Source organism: Delphinus delphis, chromosome 11, assembly GCF_949987515.2.
Source record: "Delphinus delphis chromosome 11, mDelDel1.2, whole genome shotgun sequence".
In the NCBI taxonomy this organism is placed as follows: Eukaryota; Metazoa; Chordata; class Mammalia; order Artiodactyla; family Delphinidae; genus Delphinus; species Delphinus delphis.
The window spans coordinates 15915357-15938633 of record NC_082693.1 but is presented as its reverse complement, the minus strand read 5'-3'; the positions used below and the strand labels follow the sequence as shown (position 1 = coordinate 15938633).

The window sequence follows — 23277 nt, the reverse complement described above, 5'->3', positions numbered from 1 at the left end:
GGGCCCTTAACCCAATGACTGATGCTCCTATAAAGAGAAAACAGACACAGAGAAGAGATCGCCATGTGACGACATAGAGACACAAACACAGAGGGAAGACGGCCATGGGAAGATGAGTAGAGATTGGAATTATGTTGCTGGGAGCCGAGGGATGCCTGGGGCTGCCAGAAGTTGGAAGAGGCAGGGGAGGCGCATCCTCCCCAGAGACTTCACTGGGAACATAGCCCTACTCACACCTTGATTTTGGACTTCTGACCTCCAGAACCGTGAGAGAATAAATTTCTATTGTCTAAAACCACCAGTTTGTGGTAGTTTGTTATGGCAGTCTTAGGAAATTAATACAACTCCCCTTTCAGTTGTTTATGAATGCCCAAATGGCCTCTGTTCTTATGGCTAAACTTTTTAATAAAGATTAATTTAGATCTCATAAATTGTCTTTTATCTAAATGACGTACTGGAGTTTATGTAAGATTATGTTTGATAAGAGGACGCTGCAGTAAGAAAAAAACAAAATCAAGTTTAAATTCACTGACTCAGTTTCACCACATAATCTTACTGATCAGTTCACCAAGGTGTAGAGGGAAAGGAAATGACTTGCCCAAGATGACAAAACACATTCACAGTAGGTATGGTGCTCGGGCTTTTGCATCTCTTGATTTCTAATCCAGAATTTCTCTCCTGCCCCTTTGGAATGAGGCTTCACTCTCCAGGGCAAGAAGCCAAGGATGATTTGGGAAAGCATAGAAATATTTAAATAGCATGCTTCCCACACAATCCTCTCAAGGGATTGCCTTTCATATTTCAACAAGTGTACATTCTTTACCCTAGACCCGTCTGAGATTTGTCATAAATTTAAAAATAATTCTCACATCTTTGGGTAGAGAGCTAAATTCCTACTTTTATGACAACAAAAGCAAACTTAAAACAAAATTGCGTCTACTGAGTCAGGGGGAAAAAGAAGAAAAAAGAAAGGGGGATTCATGAAGGCTACCACTTCCAATATGAACAAAATACTTTTTTTCACCCTAGGATATTACTGATCAAAAAGAAAGAAAAAAAGTAGTAACATCTCCATGTTTTTTATTACGCTTGTGTCGCTGAAAGACGTAACTTTCAGGGGTTATTTGGGTCTTATTCGGGATGATAGAAGCCCCAATACTGTGTTTTGGATGCTGTTCAGAAGTTTGATCCAGTTTAACTTCTTGGCTGAGTTCTTGCCTTTGTTGAATTCTCTCCAAAGGTTGAGGTCGAAGGGGCCTCACTAACAGCAGGCCTCCATCTCTCCAAACAGAGGAAAGACTCAAATTGGGAAAAGAATGCAGAGGCAGCGATGCCTATTTGATTTCTACAAATCATCAGTGATATGGAGGGTCAAGAAAGCAGGGCTGAGATGGAAACAGTGTGTTTCCATTTTAAAGAGGAATGTTAACAGCATGGGAAAAACTCGCAAATATGAAGGTGGGTGGAGTTTACGGAGACTCGGGGATTGAAGGCTGAAAGTCCCTGAACTCCCAGCAGCATCAAGATGGTACTTGATGCAAAACGGTACTGAAAGGAGCCCAGTGTGATAAAGGAAAATAAGTTCAGTCCTTGGCTATAGGGAAAAGAAAAAACCCCAAAACCTGCAAAGGTGCTTGTTTCCCTTGGTGTTGAATTGCTGAATCGCGCTTATGAACTTGAACGTGACCCTGAGAGGCCCTGGTTGGTTACCCTCACCCCAGAAATACTGACACCTTGTTTTTTCAAACATGCTGTGTCTCCAGGCAGACCTAGACCTTGCCTTAGATCTAAACATCATCACCGCCACCTGGAAGCTGTACCAATTAGCCAGAGAAGCAGGCTTTGCACACCATTTGGCTGTACGAAAGGGGCTGCCGGGGCCAAGTCTGAGTTTTCAGGCAGGCTTTGCAAACTCCGTATGAAAGGCCGAGGGGGGAGTGCCATGAACACAGTTTAAGATTATTTCATCCTTCCTTCAAGCTTTCAGAAAAAGCTTGCCACCAGATTTGTTTAAAGGGATTCCATCTCACGTGAGGGATTTCTTGGCATGAAGAACCTTTTCTTTCATGTTATATTAAGAGCGTGTGTGCCACATTTCTTCAAAAGGCAAGTTTTCCTCTCAAACAGAAAGCAAGCTCACAGAACCTATAATGATCCTAAGCAAAGCTACGGGTGGGTATCCCAAATCCCTTAGCTTTAGAAAAGCTTGAATTATATTTACCTCAAACATCATGCCTTTGCCTGAATTGGTTCATATTTTGTAAGGTGCTTTTTTTTTTTTTTCGCTATTAAGGAAACACTCTTTGTTTCCTGGTGCTAAAATCACCAGTGGTCTTTCTCGCAGCATTGGAAAATAGGAATATGACACTGAAAACTGTTTACTGCCCAGCAAACACTCTGGCCCCGATGCTCTGGAGTAAAAAGCAAAGGCATTTCATTGCATCAATTGACTGCAGCTGGAATCTCTCTTCCCAGGCAAACAAGAAGGTGGAGACAGAGCAGGGCCTCGGGCAGCTTTCTGGTGAGCGAAGCAAGCTGATTTGTGATTGGTAATAAAAACTGTTACCTTGCCCCACTGCACAGAGAAGCATGCAAGGCGGTGTGCCCTTTCTAGTCACCTAGTCAATGATAAAGCCCTGAGACCCACAGAAATCAGTGGCCAGCTCGTAGCCAGGCAAGTGCATCACCCTCTTTTCTGCTTTTCACCTGAAGTCATTGCTGGGCTTTTGAGGTCAAACAAAAGATTTGATGATGCAAAACAATGAGAAATGCAGCTCTCCAGAGATTTTTCAGATTCCATGTTCTGAAATTAATTTTGCTCCTCCACAAAAAGATTGTGAGGCAAATGGGAATATCATTCCACTTATTGTGGAATGGGCCCCAAACCAAGGCCCTTAAAGTCCAGTCTGCACAGGCTTCCTGCCATCACCCTCATACATGCAGTCATGGGTGTTACAGGCCAATGGCTTTCACCACTCTTCCCAACGTCAAGGGAGTTTCTTCCCAGAATCAGCTTTCAACCAACCCTGCCTCCATCCTCTTATTCTCTGAGTCATCCAGCTTGATCCCCATCAGTGGATCTGAAATACAAAACCCAACACTTTCCTCACTGGGGCTGGGAGGTAAAAGCAGGTTGTAGGGCTTCCCTGGTGGCGCAGTGGTTGAGAGTCTGCCTGCCGATACAGGGGACGCGGGTTCGTGCCCCGGTTAGGGAGAATCCCGCATGCCGCAGAGCGGCTGGGCCCGTGAGCCATGGCCGCTGAGCCTGCGCGTCCGGAGCCTGTGCTCCGCAACGGGAGAGGCCACAACAGTGAGAGGCCCGCGTACAGCAAAAAAAAAAAAAAAAGCAGGTTGTAGAGCCATTCAGACCTTTAAGAAACAATGCTGGGCTCATCTTCTGGGGTAGGAGTGGTAACAGGGATAATTTAGGCTTCCCGATTAAATACACAGCAGCAACAGTATTTTGTTTGCTTATTTGTTTGTTTGTTTGTTTTTGGCCGAGCTGCGAGGCTGGCGGGATCTTAGTTCCTCGACCAGGGATTGAACCCGGGTCACGGCGGTGAAAGCGCCGAGTCCTACTACTGGACTACCAGGGAATTCCCCACAGCAGCAAAATTAAAACCCAAAATATCAATTCCTTTTTTTCTTATTAATTCACATCTCTGACAGAAGTATTTACAGAAATCTGTCTACCGAAAACAAAAAAAAGTCTCTACAAACCAAAATCTATTTCCACAAACATCCGGTCACGTGTTAGTTCAACGTGAACATTTACTCATCTTTCATTCCCTCTCCATCTCAGCTGTCTGTGGTTACTCATATTCATTCTTCCCATTCACACCATATTTGAGCAGATTTCATTAATCCTTTGACATTTCTCTCCAACTCCCTTCCTGAATCCTGTTTTGATTGCAGGGATCTCATTTCTAACTCCCTAATTCACCTAGGCTAAGTCTTTATCTCCTACATCCTCCATGGATGGTAGAAACCAAGTCTCTTGTCTAGATCATCAAGAGGGACTCACCAGCCCATCCCGTCCTATTCCACAGTCCCCCATCCCCACACATACACACAACAGAAACCACCACTATCCCTCTCCAGGGCAACCTCAACTTATGCTAAGAAGGATATTCGGGTCAGACTAAATTGTCATATTGCTAAAACGAAAAGTCACTTTTTCTGTTTTCTTCCTTAACTGATACACTAGAACCATGCAGTTGGGGGGAGGTAGGACCTCCCACATCTCTAAAGAAATAACCACTGAGGGAGGTGATCAAAAACCAAAATTCTATAAGATGAAATACTTAACAACCGTGAAAGGAGAAGAAATAAAAGAAGAAAACACAGGCACTTAAAGCCCAGAAACTTTGATGGCAAGACAGGAGTTTTGATCAACCAGGATTAAAAAGATTTCTGAGAAGACAGTGGCTTTTCTTACAAAGATGGGCAATTTTACAATAACTTCTAGGGATGGACAGCTTTAAAGAAAGGGACTGGATGTTTTTTGAAACTTCTAAGTGAAAATACCTTTCAATGGTTTTGTTACTTTAGTTGATATGTAACAGATCATCTAAGTACAAATTGTGTGACTGCTACGCAAACTCAGCTCAAGATAATTCTTTTAGCCTCTCCACCAATCACATTGCTGTTCCTTCCCCTCTTACAACAACTTCCTGAGCTGCTACTGGTGTAAGAGCTAACTAGGGAAGACCAGTGTTCCTTTCACACAGGCTCTCACAAAAAATATCCACTGCCCTTGTTAAATATATATTTTTTTATCTGAAGTTATTTTGGGGGTGAGGATGCATGGACTTTGAAGAAGCTATTCCCACTTCACCTCCATCTTCAATCCCATCAGATGACCTCATCTCCAACATCTAAGACAAAAACAACAAGAACCTCTTGGGACTTCCCCGGTGGCCAGAGTGGTTAAGACTCTGCGCTTTCACTGCTGAGGGCCTGGGCTCGATCCCTGGTCGGGGAACTGAGATCCTCTCACAAACTGCGTGGCATGGCCAAAAAAAAAAAAAAAAAAAAAAAATCAAGAACCTCTTTAATTTCCTCATCTGTAAAACAGGAATAACAGTATCTATGACATACAGGTGAATAACAGTATGATATATGTTATGAGGATTAAATGAGCTATAATTTACACAAAGCATTCAGATCAGCAATGGGTTAGGAAGCATTAAACATTAGCTATTGTAATTATTATCCCTCAACTCCCCCCCCCCCCAGCAAATCTATAAACCTACCTACATCTGCACCCACCAATTTTCCTTTCCTCCTCCTGCTTCAAAAAGAGTAACGTCCCACCTCCTGTCTAAGCCTCTTGTGCTCTGGAGATCCCATCTGTCCCAGCCTCTACAAGACATGGTTATTATCATGTTCCCTCATTTCTGTATCTTCAATCTTATCTTCTCCATAGGCTCCTCTCCATCATGAGACAGTAAACTTTAGACTCATTACATCTCCACAACAAGAAGTCCACTTTATGGAAATTCCCCTGGTGGTCCAGTGGTTAGTACTCTGAGCTTCCACTGCAGGGGGCACAGGTTCGATCCCTGGTCAGGGAACTAAGATCCTGCAAGCCACACGGTGCAGTCTAAATAAATTAATTAATTTTTCAAAAAAAGCAGAAGTCCACATGATAATATCTTTGTCACTTTTTAGAAAGACTGTTGCTGCTAACTAGTAATGGTCGAAAACTGAACTCATGATCTCCATATCTCTCTGTTCTCGGAGAACCTTGGTTCAATTTCTGTCTAGGTCTGAAGTCCCAAACCTCCACCATTTACCATAAAATTAATAAACTTCTCCTATATTAGAGGGGAAAAATCAGGTTATGCTGCAGCAAGAAATAACCCCTATTGTCAGTAGCTTAAAACAAGAAAGGTTTCTTTCTTAATCAAATTATATACCCACTGCACACCAGTGGGGCCTCTGTTCCATGTTTCCTCAATCAGGGACCCCAGGCTGACAGAGAGGCTTCACCATCTGAAACATGCTACTGATAGCAGCAGTGGGAAGGAGACAGAGAGAGTGAAAGGGAAATTTTGCTCTGGTTCTTAAATGTTTCCACCTGGAAGTATATGCCATTTCCACTCTTATTTCACTGGCCAAAGCAAATTAGATGGCTATACCTAAATTCAAGGAGGTGAAGTATAATCCATCACGCACAGAGCCAGAAACCATGAGGACAGCCCATCTGTCTACTACATCTCCTTGTGGCTAACAAACAGGACTAGGGAACTGCCACTGCTGTCCTTTGACCTTATCCAATTTTTACTAATGTTTTCCTAAGGGATAAATTATAGTTACATTATATATACATTTGGCAACAAGGATGAGAAAAAGCTTGTGAAAGTTCTGTAAGACATCTCTCTGTCCACAAATTACGTTTGCCTACTACATATTATATATTTTAGAAAAAGTCTATACTTTGAACCTGTCACGTGGGTCATCACCTCTACCCTCAGGGAGACACAAAATGTGTCAGAAACGCTCCCTGTTTTTTAAAACGCTCTATGTTGAGTCCAAACTGACTGCCCTCCAACACCAAGTGAGACATGACAGATCAGAGTTTCTAGAGTGTTTAGACTTTCAAAGTAATTCTACCCTCAAAGATTAAAACAGAAACTAATAAAATTATTCTATATAGGCAGTGGGTAGGAAAGAGGCAGAAAGTACAGGAGATGAAATGGGACTGCTAAGTACACTTTTTTTTTAATATATAGTTTTGACTTTTGAATGATGTTAAATTTTATATATTCAAAATAGTAAAATTAAACAAAAGTAGAAAAAAACCCCAACAACTAGAAGCGGTAATTAAAAAAAAAAATTTACAATAGCATCAAAAAGCACACAATATTTAGGGAAAATTTAAACATCTACATAACCTAGCCAAAGAAAAATAAAATATAACTGAGAGAAATTTTAAAACACCTAAAAAATCGATGGATATATGCATGGATTGGAAGCCAATATTGTTAACTCGTCATTTTCCCCAAATTGACTTAAAGACTCAAGACAATTCCAATCAAAACCTTAGCAAGTCTATTTGTAGAAACGAACAAACTGATTCTAAAATGTATATGGAAGTGCAAAAAACCAAGAATAGCCAAAAACAATCTTGAAAAAGGAGAACAAAGTTGGAGGACTTTTATCACCTGATTTTTTAAGCCATTTCTACAACAAAAAATGAGGGAAAGAAGGAGGGAAAAAAGGAAGAAGGAAAGGGAAAAATATAAAGGGGGTGCCTACAGACTAAAAGAAACTTCAATGTGTATTAACCAAAGGCAATGTACAAATCTTTTTTGATTCCTAATTTCAAACTTTTGAAAACAATTATAAGACAATCAGGAAAATGACACTGAATGACTGATATTAGGGATTACTGTTAAATTCTTTATGTGCGATAATGGTACTGTGGTTATGTCTGAAAAAGTGAAATCCTTATCTTTTAGAGATACAACCCTAAATACCAACAGATTAAATGACACTCAAATGCCTGAGATTTGCTTCTAAATACCGCAAGAGTATCTGGGGGCAGAAATAGATGGAACAAGACTGGCCATGTACTGATACTTGTTAAAGATGGGTGATGACCACAGATTATGCTCCTCTCTGTAACTTAAATATGCTTGAAATTTTACGTAATTGTTTTCCAAAAAGTGAAATCAAGAAATAACCTGAAGGAAATAGCTTACTCTGATATTTCATCGGAAAGGACTTTCTACACATTAACAAAGAAAAGATCCATAATGAAAAAGATTGAGTTTTGATTCAAAATCTATATAAAAATAACAAAGTTAGACAAACATTTTTTGCAACATACAGAGAAAAGGATGATTTTTTTTTTTTTTGCGGTACACGGGCCTCTCACTGTTGTGGCCTCTCCCGTTGCGGAGCACAGGCTCCGGACTCACAGGCTCAGTGGCCATGGCTCACGGGCGCAGCCGCTCCGCGGCATGTGGGATCTTCCCGGACCGGGGCACGAACCCGTGTCCCCTGCATTGGCAGGCGGACTCTCAACCACTACGCCACCAGGGAAGCCCAAGGATGAATATTCTTACATATGAATATTAAAATAAGAAATACGACCTGGTCAATAAGCATAAAAATATGCCCAGGCTTTACTGTAATAAGATAAATGTAAATTAAAACAATGAGCTATACTTACTTTTTTAAAAATTTTAATGATAATGTTAAGGGTTGGAAGCGCACTTAAAACCAATGTTACATACATTTTCTAGAATGCAAACAACAAAAGATACCAGGAACTAAAAAACGTTTCTACTCTTTGAGAAAATAATTCCCATTGTAGGAATTCCATCTAGGGAAGTAACCAAATACACAAAGTTTTCAGATCAAGGATGTTTGTGAAAGCATTATTCATACTGGTGAGACACTGGAAAGGAAAATACTCAATAGGTGCCCAGCTGACTGAAGTATGACACATACATACAGTGGAATATAACATCAGTGCTAGGAGTAGTCCAATGATGGAAAGATGCTCAGCATATACATGATACTTTATTAACCCAACATGGAAAAAGATCTGTGTAGATAGAAGAAAACATCCTTGGGGAGTTCCCTGGCGGCCTAGGGGTTAGGATGCCGAGCTTTCACTGTTGTGGCCAGGGAACTGAGATCCTGCAAGCCGTGCGGCCAAAAAAAAAAAAAAATCCTCACCTCACATGTTGATATCTAATATATTAACAGTGGTTTTTAAAACATGATTAGATGATAAATTTTTATTTTCATTCTTTTTTGTCAGTATTTTCTAAATTCTCTATATTGAATACGTTACTCTCATACTGTATTTGGAAATTTTCCAAGGAAATTATTTGATTTCTTTTGGAATACTTTTGGAAAATGTACTTTATTGACTAAGAATTTCTCTAATTTTTTGTTCTTTTACCAAGGGGTTATTTTTCCTTTTATGCTATCCAGTTGCTATTTTAAATAAAAATTTAACTATTTGGAGCACTATAGTGTCTTCTGAAATCTGGACCTCCCCCAAAGAAAAGCCTACACAACTTAAATTCATATTCTATACCTATATCCTCTTTATGGATTAGATAATCTTGTAAACCAAGAAGGAAAGCTTCCTTCAGACGTGCTACACAATTTCCTTTGGGATCCATCAGTCTGGCTGGGTCTTGTCACTGAAACAATAATTGATTTAGGACTGAAATCATCCTGTTCAATACGCTATACATATAAGACTTGAAACAACTTAAGAGTTTTCTTTACCAATTTTCCAAATACTATCCTAAGTTTTCTCCTTACTCCTGTCTGGCTATACCTGGGTGAAAAACAAAAGCTATCCCAAATTCCTCCTTGTAGTTACGACCAAAGCAACTTTTCTCAGCCAGTTGTATGGCACCTAGAAAAAAACAATTCAGCTATTTCTCATTAGACAAAGAGTAAAACGCTACAACTATAAAACCAAAGCAGTCTGCACAAACTACCGCTAGATATGAAAGTTACTGCTGTTTTAGCCAAGTAGGCAAATAAATTGTCAAAAACATTAGTCTTTCCAAAGCCAGCTGCAGTCCAGTACTGTTCGCACAGGTAAATTATCTCCATTCTGTATCACTAATGCACATAACGGTTCTTAGGAGATTTGTAAATTTTAAAAGAATTCCAGAGGGACTTCCCTGGTGGTGCAGTGGTTAAGAATCCGCCTGCCAATGCAGGGGACATGGGTTCGAGCCCTGGGCCGGGAAGAGCCCACATGCCGCGGAGCAACTAAGCCCGTGTGCCTCAACTACTGAGCCTGCACTCTAGAGCCTGCGTGCCATAACTACTGAAGCCCGTGCGCCTAGAGGCCGTGCTCCGCAACAAGAGGAGCCACTGCAATGAGAAGCCCACACACCGCAACAAAGGGTAGCCCCTCCTTGCCGCAGCTAGAGAAAGCCCGCGTGCAGCAACGAAGACCCGATGCAGCCAAAAATTAATTTAAAAAAAATAATAAATTTACATTAAAAAAAAAAGAATTCCAGAGACAAAGTCTAACAGTATCCTGGCATCACCATTCACTCACTAACAACTTCTTAAGCATTTGCTGTGGGCCCCATACCGTCAGCCAGGAGAAAGATTATTTGTAGATAAAAGATTTTTTTCCTGCTGCCTTCTAAATAGTCTATAAACTCACTATACCTCTGCGTACATTCTATGCCTTGTCCTGGTCTTGGACTGATTTTGTTCTATGTGAATGGACAGGTATACGTCCACAATGAAAAGTGAGCGCCTCAATTTAGAGACTACTCCTTTACAGATGACTTTTTAGGAACTGCTTAAAGGAAAAAAGAAATACCCGTATCTGAGACTATGAAATCCTTGAGAAAGTGAAAATCAAATTGCAAACCGTATTGGAAATGGATTAATGTTCCTGCTTCCTCATGACCTAATTAAGTTTTAAATCACTCTGATCTTATTATAAATATACTTTAGCTACAACACACACTGGTTGTTCAATATTACACATTACAAAATCCTTACTAATAGAAAGACTTTATACCCATTAAAATTATTTACATACAAAAAGCTAGTAAATGCCTCATAGTTTAAGCAAACTATGCAGAAATACAACCACTACTTCCTAACCTTTCATCATACTGTATTTGCATAAGGGTGAAAACTGCCTCTTAAAAACAGTTAACTTTAGGAAGTCTTTTATCTTCATTCGATAACAATTTATTAAAGCTCTTTTAACATATGAAACACTATGGTAGAGACTGAAAAATACAGACAAAGGTAACATGAGATACAAAAGTCAGTTACAATCAATGAAAAGTATTTTGGCTTTTGACTTTGGTGACAGCTTTGTGATTGTATCACTGTTGAACATTCCGGATCAATGCATTCATTAAACTGACGCCTGAAGTAAGTAATGCTCAAAGATATCACTGCCCTAGAAGGAAACTTCCATTCTTTCCCTTCCCAGCCCTTTCTCGTTTCTTCCAATTTCTATGATAGTCCAGGTTTTCACGTTTATAAAAATGCTGCTACACCAGCAGAGGTTAGTTGTTGTGACAGAGACCATAAAGCCCCTAACATTTAAAAGAATATTTACTATTTTTATATAAAAAAAGTTCGCTGATCCTTGTCCCTCGTAATGTGTCTCTAGTCTCCCCTCACTCACTGTGTTTCACTACCACAAACAGAAGGGAACTGACACCTGAGTGGTTAACTGATTGACCTGAAGCCACAGAGCTGATTAAAATCAGCACTTACAACCATCTTCTGGCTCATTTGCCATCATTCACATTCACTGAGGAGTTTCACTTGCTTCCAAGCACACTGCCTTGGTCTCCAGTACTACTCTGACGATCACTGTGATTCCAAAATGCACGTGAAGGGCAAGGGCCCACTCTAGCCTCTCAGCTACTGGACTTCCTTACACCCAACGATCACATCTTCATTCACATCCACCACCCGTTCCCCTGGTCCTGTGTTGCATCTTTCTGGTAGCAATTAATGTATCAATAGCAAAATCTGACCAAACTCTTGCCTTTCTATTTCACTTCCTCCAGTAACAATGAGTCCAACAATTCTTCAACCCCACCAGGACCTACGATCTATTCATTTTTCACGCCCCACCCGAAATGGATTCCACAGACCACATACTTTCCCAGGACTCTCCCTCCATTCTACCTGCTTAATAAAATCCAAGTTCTAGTTCAATCCAACCCTCCACCAACTCCACACCCGCACCCACACAGCTCCTCATGGCTGCGGGAGGATGTACACAGTGATGGCATCTACTTCCACTTTAAATTGATGAGGACAGACCTTGTGCTATTTCAGGGCTGTCTAGTATTTCTCTTACGTTTCCTTATTCCATTCACTCTCCCAGATGATTTACACACCTTCTCTTCTCCCTGGAAGAGAGAAGACTGGAATACCTCCAACTGCCTACCTCACTTCTGGCACCTAAATGTCTGACAGCCATCTCAAATTTAACCACACTTGACTTCTCCACCAAATCTCATCCTTGTGAAGTCTTCCCTAAACTGCCTTTTACTCAGTTGCTCTTGGCCACTTCTACACACACACACACACACACACACACACACACACACACACACACTTCATCTAACACCCCTTCTTGCCAACACCACTGCTGCTACTACCTCAGTTCAAGGCACCTTCTCTCCTCAACTCACACAAAACTCCCAATAGCTTTCCCTGCTTCCATTCCTGTGTGGAGAAAATGTTCTGTTCCCTGTGAAGCCACCAGTAATCCTTTCAAAATTAATCCTATCACTTCATTGACCTGCTCGTAACCCTCCAGTGACTATGATCATATTTAGACTAAAACCCAAAGCGCTTTCCAATGGCCTATGAGACCCTATGTTAGAAATTAGCAAACTATGGCTCATGTGCAAAATCTGGCCCACTGCCTGCTCCTGTAAAAAGTTTCTCTGCAACACAGCTGCCCATTTGTCTATGTAACATCTGTGGTTGCTTTCTCACTACAATGGCAGGGACCTTAAAGCCCCCAAAATAAAAAAAATTTTTTTAAATGACTGTTCTTACAGGAAAAAAGTTTGCTGATCCCTGTCCTTCATGATGTGCCTGGCGTCTTACAGGAAAAAAGTTTGCTGATCCCTGTCCTTCATGATGTGCCTGGCGTCTCCCCTCACCCGCTGGGTTCCAGCCATGCCAACTGGCTTTCTATTCATCAGCAGGCCAGCCCTCCTCCCCCCCCAGGCCTCCGCCCAGAACATTCTCTCTCTCTCTCACACACACACACACACACACACGCACGCACGCAAGCCTTGCCCCCCATGTTAGTCAGGTCTCTCTCCCCAAACGTTACCACCTCCAAGGGCACTTCCGTGGCTGAGCTACAATCACACCCTCCCTTTCTCCAGCACCTCACTCTGCTTTGTCTTCCTTCATGGCCTCATCACTGACTTCATGCATCCGTTTATTATCTCAGCCCTTCCTTCCCCATTAAGGATGTGGGTTCCATGAGGACTGGGCCTTTCGTTTTGTTTATTTCTGTATCCCCAGAACACGGCACATAGTAGAAATTCGGTAAGTACTGAATTAATGAATTTTCTCAATCCTCATTTGATCCCTCCCTCCTTTTTGCTCATTTGATCCCTCCTTTTCCTTGAAGTTCCTCCATTTTGGAGTCATGTAGGGGAAAACAAAACTTAAAAATCATAAAAAGAAAAATACCGTAATTCTGTTTGAGAATGCTTAATGTAAGATGACATAAATCACATAACATACAGTCTGAAGACACAATCCTGATCCTTGTATATGCTTAACCCTCACAGTAATGAAGCCGAAGCAATGGATGGATCAATAGCAGAGTATTATTTATTTCTAATGGATTAAACTTCTGATTGCTGGTCTGGCACGTAAGGAGCTTGAAAGTCATCATTCTGCCCTAACAAGTAAAAAGCTGAATTGTCAATCAACAACTCTTCTTAGACCCATCAGAGAACTGAGGTCACAGGGCAAACCACTGCCCCCAAAACTGGAGAGACAGGCAGATACAGAGAATGACAACTTACCAGAGCAGAAACCTCCATGGACCAGTAACGGGATAGGAGAACCTAAACTGTAATTGGCAATTTGCTGGAGGGAGGCACGGTGTGGACAACTTTGAGAGCTGAAGACTCTGAGACCCAGTTTTGGGGGCCCCATCACACTCTTGCGAGTTTTACCTCCAGGAGCTCTACCTGATTCTCACAGTGGAAAGAGAGAAAGTCCCCTCCTGCTCTTTGCAGGATGAGGGAAAAGTAGTCATTTTGAAATACAGTCGTCCCTCAGTATTCGCAGGGGATTGTTTCCAGGACCCCTGAAGATACCAAAATGCACGGATGCTCAAGACTCGTATAAATTTGCACGCAACTACACATATCCTCCTGTATACGTTAAACCATCTTTAGATTACTTATAATACCTAATACAATGTAAAGGCTATGCAAATAGTTGCAAATGCAAGGCAAATGCTGTGTAAATAGTGGCCCAAGTATGGCATGTTCAAGTTTTGCTTTTTGGAACTTTCTGGAATTTTCTGCTTCCAAAATATTTTCAGTCCACGCTTGGTTGAATCCAAGGATGCGGAACAGCAGATACAGAGGGCCAACTGTACACCCAAAGCATTCCGCAATTCTTAACAAGGCCCACCCTCAAAAGAAGAAACTGCTTCACCAGAGCCTAACCCTACTGGAGTTTTATCAGAGCCTAACTGACCTGGGAGAATCTTCCAGGTGGGAGAGGGAAAGTCCCAACTCCAGCCTCCTCCAGCCACCCTGCCCCACCTACGGAAGGAAAGACTGAGAAGCACTCCTGAAGGTCACAGCCTAGGCACAGGCTCACCCAGTCACAGGACTGGCTCTAGGTATTTTGTCATAAGAAGCTTCATGCAAGCAGTTTCGCCAGACAACTGATTGGCCATAAGGCACTTTTGCAGTACAAGACAAAATAACTGGCTGATGGTTTGGTTTGACAGTTTGGTTTCAATGCCGTAAAAGCTAGAATAACCGGTTGATGGTTTTGTTTCCCAGTTTGGTTTCGTTTCTCCATTGATGCAGTACTCCCATCTTATATCATAGAAATCTTGGGCCTCAATGGTCTATACAGTGATCAGTATGTGTGGAGGTCTTAAGATGTGGAGAATAACAAATGTACATCAACTTGATAGAAAATACGGTGATAGAAAACTTACTGGAAGTGTGAGATGAGAGAGTGTAAAGCCAGACTGCATACCATACGAGAAAATAACATCGGTTTGCAGATCTTTTGGTGAGTACCACCACCCTCATGCTCTACAAAACCAAAAGCTTACCAAGCCATGGCTAATCATTCCCAACAGGGTTCGAGAGCACTCAGGCTCGATTTTTAAGCTCATTTAGATCCAACAGCTTGTTCTCTAACACCGTCTTTACCCGATTTTTCATGCAATATTAGAAGCTGGAGGCAAAAGTGGAATCACACTCCTCCGATCCCCCACAAAAGAAATGGTTATGTGATTCCTGACGAGTTTCTTGAAAATGGTGAAAGCTTTTTGCTATTTGATAGTTAAGAACATTACGTGGATGGAATTTTGGTATTGGCACAGAATCTGGCTTAGATGATTCAGTGAAATATAAGGAACTGAGAGTGTGATGGAACTTTAAAAAAGGTAGTCCAGATATGTACTACCACTTACATACGTTACACATATGGAAAAGAAACAGCAGCATCCCTGTCTGTTCATTTTACTCCTAGGGAAATGTGAAGAGACTTAGATCTCTTTACATCGTAAAGAGTTTATGTCTGACGTTAGATCCTGAATCTTTAGTGACTGTCTTTGAGAAAGATGGTATCATTTCTTCCTCTAAGATATACTCAAATACAACTATCAGCATGAATCTACACATATTTTAAATGTATTTAAATGCTTTTTGGATTTATTTTTCACAACAAAATCTTTTAAAATTTGTTATTGATTTTTCATGTTTCATTATGTCCTTTTTTTGAATGTTCCTCTTTTATTTTCATTATTTTATCTTTAACGGCATAATTGCCTTATGGTCAATTAGCCATGTGGTGAAACTGCTTGTGGTGAGGCTGCTTGCACTGAAGATGTTTACAGTGAAAATCCTTGCAGAGGACTAAAGAATGCTTCACACCACTGAAACCCAGAGTTCTTTTTACTAGGTACATCCCATCCAGCTTTCAATGAATTACATGGGTACTAAAAGGTAAAAAACACATTTTTAAAGAGACAGAGCAAGCATCAGAACCGGACTCAGATACAGCGCATTTTGGAATTATCAGACTGGGAATTTATTTTATTTATTTATTTATTTTTAACTTTTTATTTTATATTGGAGCAGAGCCAGTTAACAACACTGTGATAGTTTCAAGTGCACAGCAAAGTGACTCAGCCATACATGTACATGGGTCCATTCTCCCCCAAACTCCCCTCCCATGCAGGCTGCCACATAACACTGAGCAGAGTTCCCTGTGCTATACAGCAGGTCCCTGTTGGTTATCCATTTTAAATATAGCAGTGTGTACATCAGTCTGGGAATTTAAAATAATTAAAATTAATATGCTAAGAGAATAAGTATTAACATGCTATGAAAAAAGTAGACAATATTCAAGAACAGATGAGTAATGTAAGCAGAGATGAAAGCTAAAAGAATCAAAAAGAAATGCTAGAAATAGAAAGCACTGTAAAAGAAATGAAAAAAGACTGATGGGCTCAGGAAAGCACCTATGAGCTTGGGGATATATCAACAGAGACTTCTAAAGCTGAAAAGCAAAGAGAAAAAAAGGAAAAAAAAAAAAAGAAAAAACAGAATATTCAAGAACTATGGGACAACTACAAAGGTATAACATATATGTAATGGGAATACCTCTAGAAGAAGAGAGAAAGGGCCAGAAGAAATACCTGAAGTGATAAAGACTGAAAATTTCCCAAAATGAATGTCAGACAGCAAACCACAGATACAGGAAACTCAGACAACAATAAGCAGGATAAATGCCAAAAAAAATCTACATGTAGGCATATCATATTCAAACTGCAGAAAATCCAAGATAAAAATCTTGGAAGAAGCCAGAGGGGGCGAAAAATACCTTATCTTTAAGGGCCAAGGATAAGAATAACATCAGACATCTCCTCAGAAACCATGCAATCAAGGAAAGAGGAATGAAATATTTAAGTGTTGAGAGAATAGAGCTACCATATGATCCAGCAATCCCATTCCTGGGCATACATCTGAAGAAAACCATAATTTGAAAGGATACATGCACCTCACTGTTCACTGCAGCACTATTTACAACAGCCAGGACATGGAAGCAACCTAAATGTCCATCAACGGAGAAATGGATAAAGATGATGTGGTACATATATAAAAAGAATACTACTCAGCCATAAAAAAGAACGAAATAATGCCATTTGCAGCAACATGGATGGACTCAGAGATTGTCATACAGAGTGAAGTAAGTCAGAGAAAGACGAATATCATATGATATCGCTTATATGTGGAATCTAAAAAATAATAATACGAATGAACCTATTTACCAAAGAGAAATCGAGTCACAGATGTAGAAAATAAAGTTATGGTTACCCAGAGGGTAAGGGAGGGTGGGAGGATAAACTGGGAGATTGGGATTGACATATACAAACTACCGTATTTAAAAGATAACTAATAAGAACCTACTGTAGAGCACAGGGAACTCTATTCGGTGCTCTGTAATGACCTATATGAGAATGAAGTCTAGAAGAGAGTGGATATATGTATATGTATGGCTGATTCCCTTTGCTGTACAGCAGAAACTAACACAACATTGTCAATCAACTATACTCCAATAAAAAAAAGTTAACTAAAAAAAAAGTGTTGAGAGCAAAACACCCAGCAACCAAGAATTCTGTATCATGTGAAATTATCCTTCAAAAGTGAAGGAGAAATACTTTCTCAGACAAACAGAAATTGGGGGAATTTCTTGCCAGTAGACCTGCCTTGCAAAAAATATTAAGAGAAGTTCTTCAGAGAGAAGGAAATGATATATATCAGAAACTCAGATCTGAAAAAATAAAGAGCATTAAGGAAGGAATAAATGAAGATAAAATACTTCCAATGGTTTTGTACAACACTTACCTTGCTGTTTGTCATAAATTAAAACCAATTTCAATCCTTAGGCAGAGTTGCATTAATAAGTGAAAATCGCTTGGAAGGAGACAAGGAGAAAGATGAGCAAACACTTGGTTAAGATTCCTCGACAGTAACTAAGATGCTTTCTTTCAGAGATGCTTATGCTTTTAACACAGGCCTGCAAAATACATTCAAATAATAAACCACTTATCCAAAAAGCATCGTGGTAAGAGACCTCTAGGTTTAGAATCAGGCAAAAGTGGTTCAAACTCCAGGCTAGGCAACTTGCTGACTGTATAGTCTTGGGTAAGTTGCCTGAGTAACTCATCTGTAAAACAAAAATAATGAAACCCACATTTCATATGTTAAGTGTAAGGATCAAACGTGAAGGATATGCAAATTCACCTAGCCCTCTGTCCCGCTAATTCTAAGCGCTTAATGACTGAGTTGTAAACAGTATGAACCTGGCAACTTCCTCTTTACATTAGCTTCACAATAAGCTTAGAGGTAGCAAGTCGATGATCAATCTCTAGCAAATGTATAAAATTTCAGAGCATGCGTTTTGCAGACATCATCCCAGCTGTACTTTACATTGAAATTTTTCCTATGTATTAAATGTATTAGTTTTAAAAAATATTATCTTGCTTCATACTTCATAATAGTATGAAACCTTTTGAAACAAGAAGAGAAATAAAAAGGTAGAGACCAAACCAACAGTTTTATATTTTCTCCAAGGAATGGATGAAACGATCCTCAGAATTATCTTCTAGTAGTACCTCAACTGCCAATCTTCATAATACGGCATCCAAGGCAGACCCGCTGGTCCATGTTCCCAACCACAGGAAATGCCTATCACACACATATTTATGGGTCACTATGATTCATTTCTGTACTTTGCTTTTTTTTTTTTTCCTGGCAAGGATTAAATTTCAATTATTTGATGTTTACCGAATCTGCTTTGAATACCTGCCTCATGTTCTAATTTCCTTATAAACTACAAACATCAACAAATCTCTCTGTACTAAATATCATTCTCTATTTCAGGGAATATTCCCTATGTTGCTAAGTTCCTCAGTGATGTGCACAATGTCACAAATTAAATCAAAATGCTAGAAGCAAAAAACAAATAATTCTTGGCTCAGTTCCATGTTAATGAGGCTATGTTTTCCCCTATTTGGAAATACGTCTAGGCAGGACTTGTCTGCCAGTTTGAATATGATATACCATAAAGGCAAGACCGTCTTTAAGTGCTTTAAGGACATTTTTGATGTTTTACCTCTCACAAAGATAAAATCTGTACTTCACACCCCACTTTAAAAGAAAACATGATGGTACAATTAGAGCAACACACAACGCAGAGCTAAAAACGTCACTTAGTCTAGCCCTCAACTTCACCGAAGCAAGTCTGAATTTAATAGATAATACATTTGATTAAGAACTGTAAGAAAAGAAAATACATTAATTTCCCCAGTAACAAATTCTATTATTTTCAATTCTTGGGGACCTACTTTTCAGTAAAACTTACACACTTTTGAAAATTATGATTTTCTTATTTTCCCCTTTCTGGAGAGCGAGGCAGAACAGACTTTGAGTAGTCTCCCCGTCATCCCTCTACCAGGCCCAGGTTCTCATGTACTACTGGGCACAGTGGCCAAAACAAATCTGACCATTTGTTCCCTTCCCGAAACCTTAAATAGTTTCCCATGAATCTTCCACATGAAACCCAAACTGTGACGCATGGATAAGGCCATGAACAGAGGTCCCTCCTTACCTCTGCAGGATCACCTCCACCACTCCAGACCTCCAGCATCGCCTCACACAGGCCGTTCCAGCATCCGGCACATGGAGTGCCCGCTGTCCTAAACTACTCCATCCTGTCCTCCATTCTCCAGCACTGAGTCCCAGGTAATCTTTAAAAGGTAACTCTGAGTTCTCTTCCGAGGGAACCTGCCCCAGTGCTCCAGGCTGGCCAGATGCTCTCAGCGCTGCCACAATCGTCCAGGCAAACCTCCAACGTGGCCCTTCACACTGCACAGAAATTATGTTAACGCACTATAACCTTCCTCCTCCCAAGTCTGGAAAGTATGAACAGAACAGCTGATTCATTTTTATTCAAAGTACTAAATACGTGCTGGGCACTGAACATTTTCACAGTTGTACTAAATTTTGTGTCTTGTTTGCACATGCTATTTCCTCTGGCAAATTTCACCACGTCCTTCTATGTCAAGTTTGAAAGTCACTTCCTCCGGGATATTATTCACAAATTCTCCAAGAGATTTCCCAAATACTTACTGTGTGATCTTGGAAACATCACTTAACCATCACCTAATCTCTGCACCTGTTTTCTCCACCATAAAAATGGAATGATCCCAGCTTCACAGAGATATCACGAGGATTAAATGAATTAGTATGCCTAAGACACTCAGAACAGAGTCTGGCCCTTGTTGTCTGAGAAATGTTCACTATTCCTATTATTCCAAGTGATAATGTTAATGCCCTCTTATCCCACATTATTGTAGAAAGGATTTAAGATGATTCGCTTAAATCAGTATTTGGTATACAGGATATAAGGGATAAGCAGTTGTCTTTCTGTTCCTAACTTTTTTTTTTATCACAAGCAACTCTCAAACCACTGACCATTCTTTACCACCACTTGGCAGTTGATAAACCAATCAAAAACTATCTGTTTCTTCTAGGTCTTTGCTTGAATTCCTGCTGCTTAGCTTGTTCAAAAATGGCCCAGCGTCCTGCTTTTGCTCAAGCCCAGACTCCAAAGGAAGTCTATGAACTCTCCACTGGAGGTGAAATGATAAACTCGTCTTTATAAATATTTAACTTAGCCTAGATTTCAAAGAAAGTATGTAAATTGCATTCATGGTCTTCAACTTTCAATCATTTGCACTATATATTCCTTTCTGACTCATGACGCCCCTGCATGGATGTCTAATAAGCATCCCAAACATAAACCACTCGAAGCTTAATTCACCCCCCGCCAAACCTTCTCCACACCGCAGTCTTTCCCATCACTATCGGGAGGGCAGCTCCAGTCCACTCGTTCATACCCCAAAAGCTGAAGTCATTCTTGACTCTCATACCCCATCCAAACTCCCAGCAAATCTACCTGCAAATGAACACCCAAATTCCAGCTTTTTACCACCATCCGTTCTGGTTCCTGCCTCTGCCCTTGCTCTTTACAGTCACTTCTTCAAAGAGTCATCGGACCTTCCCGCCACCTCAAAGTCCTTTCGCATCAACGCCCGCCCAACAACACACCAAGCTTGATAAAACGTCGGCTCCAAGAAGCTGGAATTATTCTTGTAATGTTTTGTTCAATGCAGCATCACCAATACCTGGGATCATGCTGGGATAATGTTAAGAACCTGATAACCTATTTGAATAACTGCTCTTGCCTCAAGGCTTTTTGTACTTGCTGTTCTCTGCCAGAAACGCTCTTCGCTCAGATACCTGCATGACTCCTCACTCAACTCCTTCAGGGCTCTGCTCAAGTGTTGCCTTACCAACTACCCTTACACTCCCATCTCCCATCCACACCCTTTTCAGTCCCACGAGACCAAGAATGTTTGCAGTGCCTTGCACTTTGCAGATGCTCTTAAGATTTTGCTTTCTATTACTATTTTATTAATGTTGTAGGCTAACAGCTAACTTCATGACATTCTAAGTACGACAGCTATATTTATTTGCTAGAAATATTTGTTCTCACATCTCCAGTATAAAGGAATACCTAAAAACTTCCATCTTAAGCCACACAACTACCTTAAAAACAGATATAAATTATGAAATTATGATTGAACAGTTTGTTTTAAAAAAAAAACAACTGCCTTAAATAATGTATTTAATGCTGCCCAATCATATCCCAGAACCAGAAGTCTTAGTAAACCTTTAATAACTGAAGTCAGAAGAATTTAGATAATTTTTAGTGTTCCCAATGCCTACTTAGAATACAGACAAAAAATACAGAAAAGTGTTTAATATCACTATAGAAGCAGAAAATGTAACTATTTACAGTATATATTGATCCATTTCAAAATCATTATTCTGAAAGAAATGAGACACAAAGGAGTACATGTATGTATGATTCCATTTATATAAAATCTTAGAAAATGCAAACCAATCTTATCAATACATTAAGAGAGAATACAGAACAGCAGTTGCCAGTGTCTGGGGCTGGAGGAAAGGATGAACTGCAACCCTGCAGGAGGAATCTTATGGGAGGTGGTGGGCGTGTTCTGTATCTTGATTGTGTTGGCGATTTCATGGTTGTGAGCAACTGTCAAAATTCATCTAATAGTACAATTAAAATTGATTAAGAGATAAATACTTAATGAAATTAATAAAATGTTAAAATGAGATTATTTTTATGACTACATGAGATTGGGGAGCTTTTTATTACCCAAGCATAATCAGAAAAACGAACGGAACCCGCATGAGATTTCTTCCAATGACAAGAAAAGACCACATCCACAGTGGGTCTGAAGGGATCATAAGAAGACAGAAAGATTAAGATTAAGTACTCTTGTACTCTTCAAGGACTTCCCTGGTGGCCCAGTGGTTAGGACTCAGTGCCTTCACTGCCATGGTCCCGGGTTCGATCCCTGGTCAGGGAACTAAGATCCCGCAAGCCAGGAAGAGGCAGGGGGTGGGGGGAAGATTGCACTCTTCAAACCACACACATGCAAAACAACGACTACACATCATCTCATTTTCACCTCACAACAAATCCTATCAGGAAAGTGATTAACAGCATGCCATTTTATAAATGAAAAAGCAGGTACAGAGAGTTTAACTTCCCCCAAACCACCAAGTCAGTTTTCAGCTGAACTGAGAATTAAATCCAGGCAATTCATACTCTGAACCCACTTTTCCACTTTAGATTGACTAAAATTTTAAAGATTGATAGTACTTAAGTATTGGTGTGGCACAGGGGAAAAGAGCATCCACAACCGGTCGATGGGAGTCTATGTTAGCGCCACACTTTTAGGAAGATATTTTGGCAAAATACCAAAACTGGTAACAGACACAACTCACAAGCTCTTTAAGTCGGCTACCAGTCCCTCACAGGAAACTGCAGTGTAGAAATCTCTCTGCAAGTATATTTTCAAGGATGCTACTGTATTAATTACATGACACAAAACCCGTAAACAATCTCAGTGTCAACAAGCAGGGATGGTTAAACGATTTACAGTACACATCACCCCTGGCCATAAAAAAGAATAAGAAATAGCTATATGAATGTCTTGAGTAAAAGCCAAACAGTAGAACTGGGCATATAATAGCAATTTAAATAGCACAAAATAAACATTTTGTAAGAATTCAACAAAATGTTAATCTGGAGACTAGGAAAGTATGGTCAGTTGAAAGTAACCCTATTATCCCTATTTTCTGTATTGTTTCTTTTCTTTTTTTTTTTTTTTGGCTGCACTGTGTGGCTTGCAGGATCTTCATTCCCCAACCAGGGACTGAACCTGGGCCACAGCAGTGAAAGCGCCAAGTCCTAACCACTGGACTGCCAGGGAATTCCATCATTTCTTAATTTTAATAACAAAGAAACTAAGTATTTTTAAAATACTATTGATGTTTAAGATAAATTTTGAATGAACTGCTGACAATTCTGAGTTACCTTTAAAAAGGAAATTAGGTA

At 40.1% G+C, this 23277-nt stretch overlaps 1 protein-coding gene across 2 annotated transcripts in view; it reads right to left on the bottom strand.

Annotated features, from left to right (window-relative positions):
* Positions 1-19431: 19431 nt before the first annotated feature.
* The window catches only part of AEBP2 (AE binding protein 2), a 71021-nt gene continuing 67175 nt past the window's right edge, over positions 19432-23277 (bottom strand). Inside the window, exon 9 of one of the 2 annotated variants that reach the window (XM_060024379.1) lies at positions 19432-19646. In XM_060024379.1, coding sequence (XP_059880362.1) covers positions 19598-19646 — 49 coding nt within the window. In that variant the 3' untranslated portion in view covers positions 19432-19597. Of the gene's footprint in view, positions 19647-21686; positions 21921-23277 lie in introns of those variants that run through there. The other variant, XM_060024381.1, reaches the window with a different exon arrangement.